Source organism: Mesoplodon densirostris, chromosome 4 (assembly GCF_025265405.1).
Source record: "Mesoplodon densirostris isolate mMesDen1 chromosome 4, mMesDen1 primary haplotype, whole genome shotgun sequence".
Lineage (NCBI taxonomy): Eukaryota > Metazoa > Chordata > Mammalia > Artiodactyla > Ziphiidae > Mesoplodon > Mesoplodon densirostris.
In genome coordinates this window covers 135,149,215-135,164,321 of record NC_082664.1, presented here as the reverse complement: position 1 = coordinate 135,164,321, position 15,107 = coordinate 135,149,215, and the positions used below count along the sequence as shown (strand labels likewise).

Sequence of the window (15,107 nt, the reverse complement as noted above, 5' to 3'; positions counted from 1 at the left end):
TTTAAGTAAGTCACCCAATATCACAAAGCATTTTCATATCCTGAGAGCCTAGCATACGAGGAAGTACTAAATAAGCGATCAAGCAATTTGTTCATTCATTAATTCAGTGACTATTTATCGTGTGCCTACATGTACAAGGAACTGCTAAATGAGCATACATCCCTGGCAGAGCTGGGACCAGAACACAGGTCTTCTAAGGCACAGTCCACTGCCTTGCTCACTACTCTACAATGTACCTTGAGGGCTTCTATTTCAAAGGAAGGGGTAAGTGGGAGTGGAGGAAGGGAGTTTTCCTTGAGAGAGACAGAGAGAGAATATGCATGCGCTTTCTTTAAAGAGAGAAAGCTATTTATTTCAAAACACTTTACCCTGGAATTCACTTTCTAGTCCCAACATTCTGTCTATTAGTAACTCTGCAAATGGATCAGACAATATTATTTTCTAGTATTCATCCACTTACTCATTTATTCAAACACAAAAATGTGCGGACCACACTTTGTGCCAAAGGTGCGATGATACCAGCTTTCATGAAAATTTGAATCCAGGAAGATAAGTAGCCCAGGCATTAAGCAATAATTGAATCCCTTGATGTGACATTATCAAACACACAAGTTATTTAGCAGTAATAATAAAGATATTAGATAAACCTAAAAAAACACATTTGAAAGATTTCTCACAAGAGAGTTGGTTTGTTCAGAAGTCATTTGTAACTCTAAAACTAACAGCAGAGTCACTCCAAAAATTGTAAGACAAAAAATAATGTGAAATTTTAGTTGGCTGTAATGATAAGGAGTTCTGAGAAAGCAAAAAGTGTACTATCATGTTAACAGCTGCGTTATTTCAATAGCCGTCCCACTACACCCTCACAATTAAAGACACTCATAAATAAGCCCTTCATTAGCTCTCTGTAGAACTAAGTCACTGACTTTGCCAGTGTTCATAAAAGCAGAATGTTTGGTTTCTGTTTTAGCTAAATGTAGTTTACGTACTCATATTTATACATACGTGACTATACTTAATGTTGAGCAATCATCTCTCTCCTTAATTTGGATCATCAGGAGTTCCCAAAATCACTCCGAAAAGAACTTCTTTTCTTTCTTTCTTCTCTTTTTCCCTGTTGGAATTCCTGGTAATGACACCAGAATGTGGGCAAACCTCATTAGTCTCCCTGCTGTTTACAAGACAGGATTTATGCTCAGTGTGCTGAACACAATGACACACATCACTAAATGGCTACAACTACCACCCAGGCTTTAATCTGAGAAATTTTTCACTCGGTACAAATACCTATCAGCATGGAGAAACATGGAAGAGCAATTACAGCCAACACATGTAGTCTTTTAAGAGTACCCAATAAATACCCATTTGTGAAGGTTAATTTAATGCAACCTAGGCTGTTATCTGGAATAGTATATGTCACCAATTCAATCCATTAAGTAATTACTACATTCTCAAGAGGGCTCACAGAAGTCAAATGTGGTTATTCCAGGTTCATTGCTTCTGGTCTCCCTAGGGACCATTCGGGCCAACAGCTGGAAGAGCTGACTACAAAGGTTCCCAGGCACAGCTAACCACTTTATGAAAACAGGTAAATGAGTCTAACCAAGGAATGAGGGTCATCAAGGGCCTGTCTGAGAGAAATACTTAGGGAAGTAGAAGAGGAGCACAAGTGTGTAAAAATTTAAAAGGAGATGGAAAAGGTGAGAAGAAGGGATGTTTGACTGGGAAGTAGAGGAGAAAGAGAAATGTGGTCTCTCTAAAAGTGAAGACAGAAATCTGGAGATTGTAAAATCTGGCTTAAAGGCAATAACTTGACAGTAGTTTCTCTAGACAGGATTTTTGAGCCATTTACAATGAAACATTAATTGTGCATCCCAATCACCACCACCCTCTGTCACTGCAACTCTGTTAAAGTTTGGTTATTGCATGAATTCCTGCAGACCACTGTTTCTCTATTCTGCATCCCTGCTGAGGTTACATGTAATAGATGGATCTAACAGTAGTTAAGCCTTAGTGAGAAACGGTTGCTCATAAAGGCAAGATAGAACATATCCACCCAACTCTTTCTGGCAAGTGCCTCTTCCACACAACTTATAGTCAAATAACACAAAATGATGGCCTATGGGGAGAGAAGATTTGAAAGCCTATGAAATATATTCGCTTTCAACAGTCTCATTAATCCTCACTCCCAAATGAATCTGAATAACCATACCAAAGAAAAGCACTTTTTGATGGAAAAAACAAACAAGCAGGTGTTATTAAGGGCCATGTGTGACTACCCAACCAGTGAGAATCCAAAAATACAGTTCTTTCCCATAGCCTAAAGAATCACACCTACCCAGGTGATTCATACCTAAAGTGTTGATTATATCAACTTTTTTTTTTTGTTTGAACACACACTCTCATCTTTATGTCAGGTTGAAATTGTCGCTAATGATAGCTATAACAATACCAACAGGACTTAAGGTTGGGATTTGTAGTCAGAGAACTGGGTTTGGGATTATCCTGTAAAACATTTAGCAGAGCTTTAGGCTAATAATCCAAATTTTTTTGTCTTTGTTGTGGTTTTTGTGCTTGTTCTTATTGTTATGAGGAGGGAAGGAAAAGGATTATTTGAGTCTTGGAATTGTCACCTATAGCTATTGATCCTGGAAAAATTAATTAACTTTAATATGCTTGATTGTATCACTTGTAAAATGGGGATATTGATATAATATTCACATAATAGGACTGCCACAATTATTAAAAGCAATCATATGTGAAAAGTACTTTGGAAACCGTAGCATTATATAATGAAAGGATAATATATTAATTAAGTATTAATAAAAAGATAATTCATTGCTATTAGTAGCTATTAATGATAAAATATAACAAGTATTCATTCAACAAATATGCCCTAAGCATTTACACTGTAAGACACTGAACTAGATGCTTCCAAAATACCAACATGAATGAAAGTTTATAAACTAGTCTAGTTTAGGAGTAGAAGATTACGCAGAAAAATATAATACAAGGTAAAAATTGCACATTTTAGTAGTAGTGCAAACAAGTAACAAGGGCTTTCAGAGAATATGTTCATCTGTTAGGTATTACATAAGTAACATCCACAGAAGGGGTAGATTCAGTTTTAAGGTTGGAGAATTTCATTCTTCGGTAGGTTCTTTAGAATTAGAGGCACACATGCACATATCAAATAACTTACGAAATCCAAATACAAAGGTGAATGTATAACACCAGCTTTGAGTTTAAAACACAATGAGTTCAAATATTAACAAAAAACAAAGTAATGCTATTTTCAAGCCTGGTGCTAAGGAATAATTTAAATTCTCTAAACTAACAGGATGAAGCATAGTACTGAATTAGTTAGCCAAGATATAAATGGTACCATTTATATTAAAAGGTTTAGCATGTGAGACAATAACATATATCATTGCTAATACATATATATGGAATCTAAGAAAAAAAAAAGGTCATGAAGAACCTAGGGTTAAGATGGGAATAAAGACACAGACCTACTAGAGAATGGACTTGAGGATATGGGGAGGGGGAAGGGTAAGCTGTGACAAAGTGAGAGAGTGGCATGGACATATATACACTACCAAACGTAAGGTAGATAGCTAGTGGGAAGCAGCCGCATAGCACAGGGAGATCAGCAGCCACATAGCACAGGGAGATCAGCTAGGTGCTTTGTGATCACCTAGAGGGGTGGGATAGGGAGGGTGGGAGACGCAAGAGGGAAGAGATATGGGGATATATGTATATGTATATGTATAACTGATTCACTTTGTTATAAAGCAGAAACTAACACACTATTGTGAAGCAATTATACTCCAATAAAGATGTTAAAAAAAAAAACACAGAGAAACTCTAAAAAAAACAAAAAACAAAAAACTGAGTAATATAGCATATTTAGTATTGTTTTAAAAGAGTGTTTTATTTCTGGAATAATAATATTGATAGTTCTACTAGTAGTAATAATAACAATAACTTATTGAGGCATTACCGTCTGGTAGTTTTCTAAGTGCTTTACATGTATTAAATCATTTAATCTTCACAACACCTTCCTTATCTTACAGATAGTAAAAGTGAGGCACACTTTTGCTTGCCCACAGTTATACAGTTAGGCAAGTGACAGAGTCAGTTTTGAAGTCCAGACTGCCTGGCTGCTGGACTCATTATTTTGCCAGGAAATATGTGATTATTAAGTACAAATTGTTTAAATGGTTATTTTATTTATTAATGGGATCCAGCAGAATAACCTCCATGGACAATATAAGAAAGCATGAATTAATTCAATAAATATTTACTAAGTAAAAAAATAAATAAATAACATATATCATCATGAATGCATATACATGTATGAATATGTATACCAATGGGAAAGATAAATGCCAAATACCTCTGAGAAAGGAAGGAGAGGAGAGAGGGGAATGGGAGAAGTTCATAGGGGAAGTGTCAGTGTATTTCTTTAAAAAGATTAGAAGCAAATAGGGCAAAGAGTTAAGAACAAACAAATCTGGGTATATGTATGCATGCTTGTTATATTGTCTATACTCTGCTGTATGATTGAAATATTTGATTTCCTCTCAAGTATGTCTAACAATACAATGTGCTGTTTTTGTGCTGAAGCTGAAACATCTCTCTACCTTCTGAATCATCATGGTGCTTTAACTGCATTCATGTCAAGAATTTAGCATCTTCTATCATGCACCATAGTTATCTGTGTGCATGTTCTCATCCCACACCCAAATAGGAATCCTCTCCAGCCTCTTCAGGACAGGGTACACATCTATGTATCTTTTTGTGCCAGACAGTGATTAACAATGGTTTGTACACAAGAGGCTCTAATAAACATCAGATGAAGAAACAAGCAAATAAATTCAGGGGAGCAAAAGGGTAGCTCTGACTGCAGTTAAAGATAAAAATAACCCCGAGATAATACAATTAGATAACCTTCCCTGTGAAAATCAAGTTATATTGGTATGCTGGTTATCAGACTCTAAAATACAGATAAGGCAGAATTCACTGGTTTCATGTTCAACCAATCAGTCTCATACTATTTCCTGATTTCCTCCCAAAAAGGATTCAGTGAGAGAGTCCAATTTTCACACCTGGGGAAATAAGACTTGAAGTTATCCTCTGCAGACCTGCAGAGACATTTCATCATTTTGTCTTCCCAGGCAAGGTCTTCTTATTTCCCCTCTTCCTTCACCCTAAACCCTCCATCATTACACACACCTCAATCCATATATTTGGTGTGTGTCAATGGTGGGGGTTGGAGGAGGAGGGAAATAGGTGATTTCTGCCTGTTAGTGGGTTTACTAAATTCACACTACTTTGGTAGATCCACTTATCTGGAGGTAGGCTCCATCCTTACTGAGGGAAGAGCTATACATCTTATACCATTTTCTGACTCAGCTTTATCTCTTAGAAATCCCTAGAAATGACCTAGGGCAAAATATCCTAAGAGTCACTGGACTTGAAATCTGAAAACAGGCTAGACAAATTAAAATTATGTATAAGAACATGTATAAAAATATATCTTTAATTATTTTGAACTTTTCCCCTATAGTTTATAATCAATATTGAAAGTGTTTTGGTACCCATGATATCCTAAATTCTGTCTAAATAAGGTGTTTCCAGTTTCAACTGGACAATAGGTTTTCTTTCCAGAGATCTAGGGATAAAGAAACTGCTACTTTGGCTCTCCAAAGGTCAGATTGTGGTAAGGAAAGGAAATAGAGCAGGTATCTACTTCTGGAGGTAACAGAGCTGAACTGCAGTAAAAGGAAAGATTCTTTCTATAATAAAAATTAGAATGTTCACTCACAGACATTCTAATTTTTAACCACATTCTACAGAAGTCAATAAACCCCCAGGTTTAGCCCCAGGGAAGTTTTGTTAAGAGCCCGGCAAAAGTCTAGATGGTGAAAGCACTCAATTATTATTCCAGTTGGAATTTTCAAAGGCTGGAAGTGTTTTCAAATCATGTGACAAAACAGAGATTTACTGTAAATAAACTCATTAAGATTTGAAGGGAAACAATATACACATAACTCCATCATCTTACAAGTAGACAGACTAGCAATAGAGAAATGCCTGAGATAAGAAATTCCCAATTTGGGTTATCTCATATATCTGAAAGTTAAAATGGAATAAAGCTCAAAGACATGTCTGAAAAGGCAATTAAAAATTAACCAAGGTGACACTATGGCAATCATTTCTCTGCATTGGTTTGGTGTTTGAGGGGAAATGACTGGCTTTGAAATTACCTGTCACAGCAAACAAAGAAATTAAAGAAATGCTAGGAGGACTTTCAAAATAGTCACTACATGGGTGCTTTTACTTTTTGGAGGGTGAAGTGCCCCCAGATGGGGCAATCAGAACCACTGAAAGACTCTTCAATTTTAAATTTCATAAACTAAGATACCTTCCCATTTCCAAAAGGTATCTTCTGAGAATGTCCTCCTGTGCTGCTATACTTCCCAGATTTTTGCACCAATGACTTGGCAAGATCTTTCTTCAAACTACTTAAAACACCAGAAATGACTCTCTGCCATCTGACATTTAGGCCCAGCCAACTGGGTATACTGAGGCATATGGATGCAGAATTTTGGCACAAGTCTCAGACACCTAATTTGATTATTAAAATACTGGCTGGGAAATTATTTTAGTAACTTTTTAGTAAAGAGAGTCCTTGGTAGGGAAATCTCCAAGGGATCCCATTTGATGAAAATCCAGTGTAAACATATAAGGATTCCACAGCTACCCAGAATATTAAACTCTTATACTTAATTAAAATTGTAAACAATGGCCTGTTTCAGAAAACTTTATTGGTCATACATTTCTGATCTTTCTTAAAATGGGCATCCATTAATTTGAAACAACAAATGTATTCATCACTTCTCAAAAATGAAATGGATCTAGCCGTTAGCTGATTATCATTATATGCCACTTACTTTCACACACCTGCTCGCCTAGTCCTGACAATAATCATCATGTAAGGTAGGTATTACTATGACCTTAATTTTGACAGATGTAGAAATTGATACTCAGTGAAGAAACTCCCTGAGAGGAGACATTGTCCATACCTTGCTTACTATTGCATCTCCAGAATCTGGCACCATACTTGGCATTATGTGGTGAATAAATGTTATCTGCACACATAGCTAATAAGTACAAATCTGACCTAGATTTGAACAAAGGCCTATTTTTATTCAGAGCCTTTCTTTTTTCTAAGTAAGTCAAGGGCTTATAAACTTTTTCTGAAATGTGGGTCATACAGTCCTGTTTTAACTACCTGACTCTGCCATTGTAGTAACAGCTACAGACAATATGTAAGTGAATTGGTGTGGCTGTGTTACAATAAAGCTTTATTTACAAAATCAAACAGTCTGTAGTTTGCTGACCCCTACAAGCTGTCATTAAGATAACTGAAAAGATAAAAATAGACATTAGTATTTGTATTTTATTATCCAACTGAGAAAGACTTGAGACAGAACTATGTTGATATTTGAGATGTTTTTATTTTGGTCATGGTTTGATCATCACGCTAATCATCGTCTAATGCAACAGAGAACTTATGCATGCCTGGCTTCTCTTAAGCCAAGCTGCAAGGAAATCAGACCTCACAGAACACGCTCCTCAGAGAATCTTCTACCCTTACATAGAGAAACTATAATTCCTCATTTTATAGAAATAAAGGACAAAAGCACCTCAGCAAATGATGATTCCATATGATTCCTGCCTGTATAGTAGAAGGCATCAGGCAGGACCCCCGAAAAGTTATCTAATTCAAGTCCTACGATGAAGTTATTTAGCTTTCCTGGGTTAAATGGAGATGATACAAACATCAAAAAGCGAGCTTCCGTGGTGGCACAGTGTTTGAGAGTCCGCCTGCCGATGCGGGGGACACGGGTTCGTGCCCCGGTCCGGGAGGATCCCACATGCCGCGGAGCGGCTGGGCCCGTGAGCCATGGCCGCTGAGCCTGCGCATCCAGGGCCTGTGCTCTGCAGCGGGAGAGGCCACAACGGTGAGAGGCCCACGTACCGCAAAAAAAAAAAAAAAAAAAAAAAAAAAAAAAAATCAAAAAGCTGTCTAATTATGAAAAAGTATAGTTTTGAAAACCTGAGGTCCCCATTAAACGCGAAATTTGATTAACAGCTCATGATCAAGCAGACAATCTTGATTAGAGCTTTGGAAGTAACCAAACCTGTACCATCTTTTAAGAAATAATCCCTGGTATAGGCAAGAATCTTGCCTCAGACCTATAAACGCCCCCCCCACTAACTCATAGAAATAACAAATATAGTAATGTAAAGTCAGGGAATCAGAAGTCACAAAACGTAGCTCCTTCTTAAAACAAGTAGACCAGTTTATATTCTCTCCATGTTTGCAACAGAAGCAATATACAAAAATAAAGATTTAAAACTCTTTCTCTCAAAAAAAAAGTATGTGACTGTTAGGAAAAGCAAAGTGTATGGTGAGGAAAGCTCTTATCAATTTTTTATAAGTCAAGGCCAAGGTCTTCCTTATCAATTATTCCTACTTCTTCCTACTCTGTCTCCTTCAAAAGGTTTTGCAAGGATCAAATAAGATACATATGAAAGTGCTAGGTAAGCCATTAGGTCCCATACACAATGTAAGTGGCATTATAAGTATTATCATTATTGTTATTATTACATTGATCAACTGAATTACTGCCATACTGGTAACCAAAATTTGGCATTCCATCTTTCTAAAAAGACCTTAAGCTTCTAGGAGGCCCATGCTTCCTCAGCCCAACCAGCTTAACGAAAAGCACTGTTGTTAGGAAGATGCCACTTAAAAATCCTTTGAACTGAATTGAAATTGATCCCAGGAAACAGTAGGTGTTCAATAAAAGGTTGTTAAATGAATAAATAAAAGAATAAATAGTAGTTACCCAATGCACATTAGCTCTAATTTTCAGTTAATTGCCTTTTATTTTTTTCTCTTCTAGTTTAGTGGGTCAGCCCTCCATAACCCCCTTCTTCCCTATGTCTTAGCTCCTCACAGTATCAAATGCTAGAGGAAAACAAAACCCTTTATGTTAGTGTTAGTTATGGGCATAAACTCTCACTGAAAAGTGATCAACAGAGTGACAGCACAATGCATGTGTGTATAGTGGGGGGGGAGGAGGAGGGACTAGTAGAGTCAGAAAAGATGATAGAGACAATAGAGAAGGTAGGGGTGGGATAAAGTCGGAAAGTTTTCAAAGATCTTCTGGGAATCTGGAAGAGATCTCCCCTGCAGTTAGGGGCAGTCAGCAAAGAGCAAGCCTTGATTTTATAATGTGTGTACTCCTATAATATATTCAGATATACAAAAATTTAAAAACCAGACTGATAAAACAGGAACAACTCAGAAAATCTTTAATTCATAAAAGCACAGCTAAAAACAATAACACTCCTATGCTAGCTGTTAAGCAGTCTCCTTAGGATAAAAGGAAGAGAGTGCACATTCTCCCGGCCCCAAAGTGGTCCCCTCGCTACTTGATGTTGGTGGAGTTATCAGTCTTTCTTGACTAACGCAGTCTGCAGTTTTTGTTTTGTTTTGTTTAAACATATTCCTTATCACTTTTAAAACTTGGGGTCTAGCTTGCTGTATTAGGAAAATAAAAATAGATATATTCCAAAAAGTGGTATTGCTATTGATGATCAGTTCAAAATGGGTGCTGGAACTTCAGAGAGGAAGGCTTATTTGAAAAGCTAAATGTAATTGCCCGAGAGTCAATACAAAACCATGAGTTCAGCCCTTTCAGCGCTCTTGGGGATTGAACTTTAATTTTGGAGCATTTTCACTGGACGGACAATAGCAGTAATTTTTATTTCTTATGATCTCCCCTATTCTCCTTTTATAAAAAATGTAAAATACTTTTAGAAGAAGAAAGAAAATGGTGAAAAATACAGAAAAATACAACATCACAAGTGCAAAGTTTTCTGAATGCATGCTACTTGAAATACTCAAAATATCACCACTTACATAAAAGTAGTGACTTTATACTGGTCCTCAAGTCATATTTTAAAGTCCTGTCATTATATAGCCTTCACTAAAGAGTTTTTGTTTAACAAGACAAAAATTATTAAGGATCCATCTATATTTGCCTTGTACCATTTTCTGACACAAATATTGTATTTCGTTCCTACATGTTATTCAACAATCACACTAGCATAATAATATTTTAGCTATTACCCTTTTAAAAATTCCTAATGAATGTGGTATCACTGCTCTAAAGGACTGTGTACTGTACCTTGTTCATTCTTCTGCTTAAACTCACTAACATAATTTCCTGATCATAAGTGAATTTTTAAAAACTCTCCATTAATCTTACTTTCCTTTTAAGTAAAAAAAAAATCATTACCCATTACCCTCGGCTACCAAAAGAGCAGCTTCTGCTCTTCATGTTAAAGATGCTGCTTGCCCATGCCGCTTGTCTCAGAAAATTCAGAAGTCTCACTAAAGAGCTGAGGAGGAAAGCTGCTGGGAATGTTCGCAGATACCTGATTTTACAAGGTTTTGTGAAAAGAGCTTGCCTTTAGATTAGTAATACTCAGTGTTTATGAGGGTTGTTTGCCAAGCCTAAAATAAGGTGCCTCCTCACCACAAATTAAAGAATCAAGTTACAATCCATTATTTCATTTTTGATTGTTTTTCTTTGTAATAAGTGGGAAAGTGGATACTGGATAAAAGTCTCCCCTGAGCTAAAAGACTCCACATTAAAGGCTTCAATTAGCTATAAATCAGTTGTCTTTCCTACTGGGGGAGAACAAGAGAAAAAAAGAGAGCGAGGGTTGTCAGAGAAAAAGAGAACTGGAAGAGTTTCAAAATTAAATTCCTAGATACCTAAAACTCCTTTCAGGGGCTGTGAGGAAAATCCAATCCAAAGTAAGACTAAAATCAAACCCTCCCAAATCTGAAGTCCTCTCTCCAGCATAGCTCTTGCATCCTAAGACCTTTAAAGAGAGCGTGAAGAGGTTAGGGACTCTCATAAAACAAAACTCTTGCTGCATGCTTTCCCTGCTTGTTCCTAAACCCGGAGAATTGCCACACATTGGCACCATTGTTATGCAAACAACGCCTAAATGGTTGTAACCATTAACGACCTCTCCTTAAAATGGCTTTCAAAAATTTGTCACACCATCTAAAAAGCTAACAGGTACATTAAATCCATCTAAGTTGGCATTCAAAACACAAGTCACCCTGATTTTTATCCTAAAACTTAGCAGGTAAAATTTCAATACTCTGATGGATTTTTTATAAATTTCACTTTCAACCCTTAAGCCAAAACCAAACTATTTACTTCTGGACAAAATTTAGTTTATCTCGTAATAAGCATGATGGAAAACAACTTTAACCGTATTGTGTGTGTGCAGTATGTGTTTAAGTTGATTGGGCGACGTCTGTAGTAGAAATCAACTAAAAGGAATAGAAAATCAAACAGGACAACTGTAAAAGGAACTCCAAGAAACATTATTTTAAATCGCATCTATTTCTCTCTCTCTCCCACCCCAATGCCATAACATAACCGCCCCCCCCCCCACCGTGTGTATAATCAATGCATTTTTTTCCATGTCGAATTTGTGGGAAGTAAATTCTATTTATATTAAGGTAGCGAACTCATTTCCTTTTTATGTTGTGGTGCAACAAAAAAATTCCTGCTTGGCGAACCCGAGATGTCAGAGTTCATTATAAAAAGTAATTTCCTTTTCAGTTCAAAAGCGAACCCGTTAATTTGCACGAATTTAAAGACTTCTCAAGTTTTCCAGGAAAACTGCCACTGCCTACAGAATTCGAATGAAATGCTGACATCGGATCTACTGTACTCAGCAGCCACGTTTCCATGAAATCTGCAAAGGCGGCCAGAGCGCGGCGTGCCGGACGCTCCTACGCGAAAGCCGCTCGCAGCGCACCGTGCGGACTGCCGAGGACCCGAGCGCGGCCAGCAGCCCTGCGGCCCCTGAAGGTGGACGGCCGAGAAGAGACGGCCAGGCTGCGTGGCCGACCTGGCGGGGAACCCTTCTTACCCCTTTGAGGAGTGGAAGCGGTGCCGACGCCTTCCCCGCAGCAGTCCGGACGCTGAGAATCCGACCAGAAGGCAGCGGCAAATGCGGTTTGGGAAGCAGCCGTTGACGGCGACCCTCAGCGCCGCGCAGCAGGCTGGGGCGAGTGCCCGACGCGTCCCAAGATCCCGGCAGGACTTCAGAAGCCCCAACACCGAGGATGGGGTGTTGTCCCTCTGCTGCGCGGGGACGACAGGCTGGCCCGTGAGACCCGGGCCCCAGACCCCGTCACGCCACCCTCTCCCCCTAACAGACCATGGAGAGGAAGGAAGGTTCTAGAAAGTCTCCGTGGACGGCCGGCCCTCTTGGCGCCTTACCTTGGTGTACTTGATCTCGAGGTTGGGCGTGGGCGACGGCAGGAGGTGCAGGGACGCCATGAGGGCGGCGGGGTCGGCCTTCACCTCACCGGGCATCTCGATCTTACTGGAAGTCATGAAGGCGGGCCGAGGTCTCGCTCGCCCGCGGCGTGGGCTGTGCGGGCTGTGCGCTCGGTCCGCGAGCCAGGGGCGTGCTCGCCTGTATATAGGCAGGTGTCAAGCTGGGGCTCTTCTTATTGGACGTGAGGGCCGAGGCGCGGGGGGCTGGTCCATCCTACCTAGGACGCCCCGGCTCAGCCCCGATTTACATAAAGCCCGCCGCCGGCGCAGCGCGGCTCGGATGCTCCGGGCCCACGGTCAAGTGCGCCTGCCGTACCCCTGTCCCCCCTGGCCGCGGGGGCCGGCCCACGCCCACGCGGCCGCCGCAGTCCTCGACGGCGGGAGCGCAAACCTGCGCCGCGGCCGCGCGAGGCTCAGCTGGCTGGACTGGCCTCGCTCCGGCCGGGACAGTGTCAGCGGAAGGCACACCTTGGCGGATATGGGGCGCGGGTCGTGGACCCGGAAGCGGAGCGGGGGCTGGCGGCGGACCCGAGCGGCCCGGTGCTGACGCGGCCCCGAGAGCGGGGCGCGGTGTCGGCGGGAGAAGACTGGGGCGCTGAGGGTGCCCGGCAGAGGATGGGGCGAGCGACGCTGCAGCGGACGCGGAGATCCCCTACTGCCCGGCGCCTGCGGGAGCCCGTCTCCCCTTCTCTCCCGGGGACCCGCGGGACACCCTCCGCTCTCCTTCCCCGGGCATGTGCGCCCGGCCCTCCGCAGCGACCCCAGTCCCCGCGCACACGCACTTCCCGAAACGCGGCCCGAAGCACGCCGTGGCCACAGGGTAGGGGACGAGTAGTGATGGGCGCGAGTCTCTCGCCCCACACTCAAAATGAGTATCCCCGCGAGCCTGTCGACGCCGCGCGGCCCTCGCCAGGACTCTCCCGCCCAGCTGCTGCCCTCTGCTGGCCGGGACCACCCCGGGCGGTCTGGGCTGCGCTGGGAGGATGGAGCCTTGGTCCTGGTATGCTCCGGGGAGTTGCAAGTTGCACTGACCCCTCTGGTCTTTCTCGCATGCCTCTTTCCAGCCTGTACTCTCCTCGCCCCCAAACACACAAGGATACACCAGTTTTGCTTTTCTGTTGTTCTTCACGCTAACAGCTATCATCCCGCCAGACACTGGGCTTCTCACTTAATTGCCCCTTTGGGGTTGAGCTCCCATACCTATACCCACCCCCACCCCCCCGCCCAATTTAAGCGTTTCTGTAGCTCCAATAGATCTTCTAGTTTGTGGGACGCTAGAGGTCAGCATATAGGTCTACGTCAAGAATACAGACACCCCATGTCAGAATGGGCTTTGGGCTCCATGGGCTAAATCTGGAATCCAGATAAAAAGACCTTTATAGGTCGCTTCCCTTCCTCACTCTCCATGTAAGCCTGGCAGAGGCCTATTGATTCTTTGGATGTTAAGTGTCAGCCAGAAAAGATCCTGCCTTAGATACTTTCAGTAACTAATACTGCCCTATGCTCAGTGCTTGGATACTAAACAACAGTAGAAATAGACCTAAATATTTCATTTTAGTATTAAGTCTAAAGAAATAACTTCCAGCCTCTCAGAACCCAGAGTATCTACACAAGGTTACCAGAGTGAATTGGGTTTTTGTTTTTGTTTTTCTTGAGAAACTAGGAACCTTAGCTTAGGCAGTTACAAGATTTCAATTCACAGGGGATCTCTATGGCCAAAAATTATGCCTTAATAATAACAGTATATGTTCATGAAATAGATGAAAACCTTATAGGGTTAGAGATACAACTGAGAGATTAAAAAGTAAGGTTAGTTGAGGAGAGGGAGAAGTCTATAGCAAGGGAAATCAGTGATGCTTGTGGAACAATTCTACAAACATGTTTGCACCTTCTAATGCAAGGCAAGGTGCTAGAGACTTGTTTACAAACAACATGGACAGCCCTGGACGTTAGTGAGCTTAAGCCCTTCCCCATGGAGAGGGAGATCACTGACTATGAGAGGCTGTGGGGAAAAGTTACAAAAGAGCATCAACAACATGATCTGGGTGCCCCATCAAGGAAGAGGCCAGCTCTCTGGGGACGCTGACCTTTGAGCTAGGCCTTAAAAGAAAGGTCAGGCTTCAACAAGGGAGAGAAGGACAGTATAGGAAGAAGAGTCCACAAGAGCAAAGGTGCAGAGACGTGAGAATGCTTTTTATGGGACATCAGTGGTGCTGGGGGAGCAGCAGATGAGGCTGGCAAGGCAGTTGACTCAAGGTTGTAAGGGCATTTATTCTTGAGGCACTGAGAAGGACAAGTCATCAAAAGATTCTGAGGAAGAGAAAAGGGAAACCTGTATAAATTAAACTGATAAATGAATATTGTCAAGAAAGACTATCACAGGGACTTCTCTGGTGGCGCAGTGGTTCAGAATCCACCTGCCAATGCAGGGGACACGGGTTCGAGCCCTGGTCTGGGAAGATCCCACATGCCGCGGAGCAACTAAGCCCGTGTGCCACAACTACTGAGCCTGTGTGCCACAACTACTGAAGCCCATGCGCCTAGAGCCCGTGCTCCACAGCAAGAGAAGCCACCGCAATGAGAAGCCCACGCACTGCAGCGAAGAGTAGCCCCCATTCACCACAACTAGAGAAAGCTTGTGCACAGCAA

General features: G+C 41.4%; 1 protein-coding gene across 2 annotated transcripts in view; it reads right to left on the bottom strand.

The window, feature by feature from the left end:
- Window positions 1-12,515, bottom strand: part of ALDH1A2 (aldehyde dehydrogenase 1 family member A2) — a 96,886-nt gene extending 84,371 nt beyond the window's left edge. For both annotated transcript variants that reach the window (XM_060095282.1, XM_060095283.1), the window contains exon 1: window positions 12,399-12,515. In XM_060095282.1, the coding sequence (XP_059951265.1) occupies window positions 12,399-12,515 (117 nt within the window). The remainder of the gene's footprint in view (window positions 1-12,398) is intronic.
- Window positions 12,516-15,107: the final 2,592 nt, after the last annotated feature.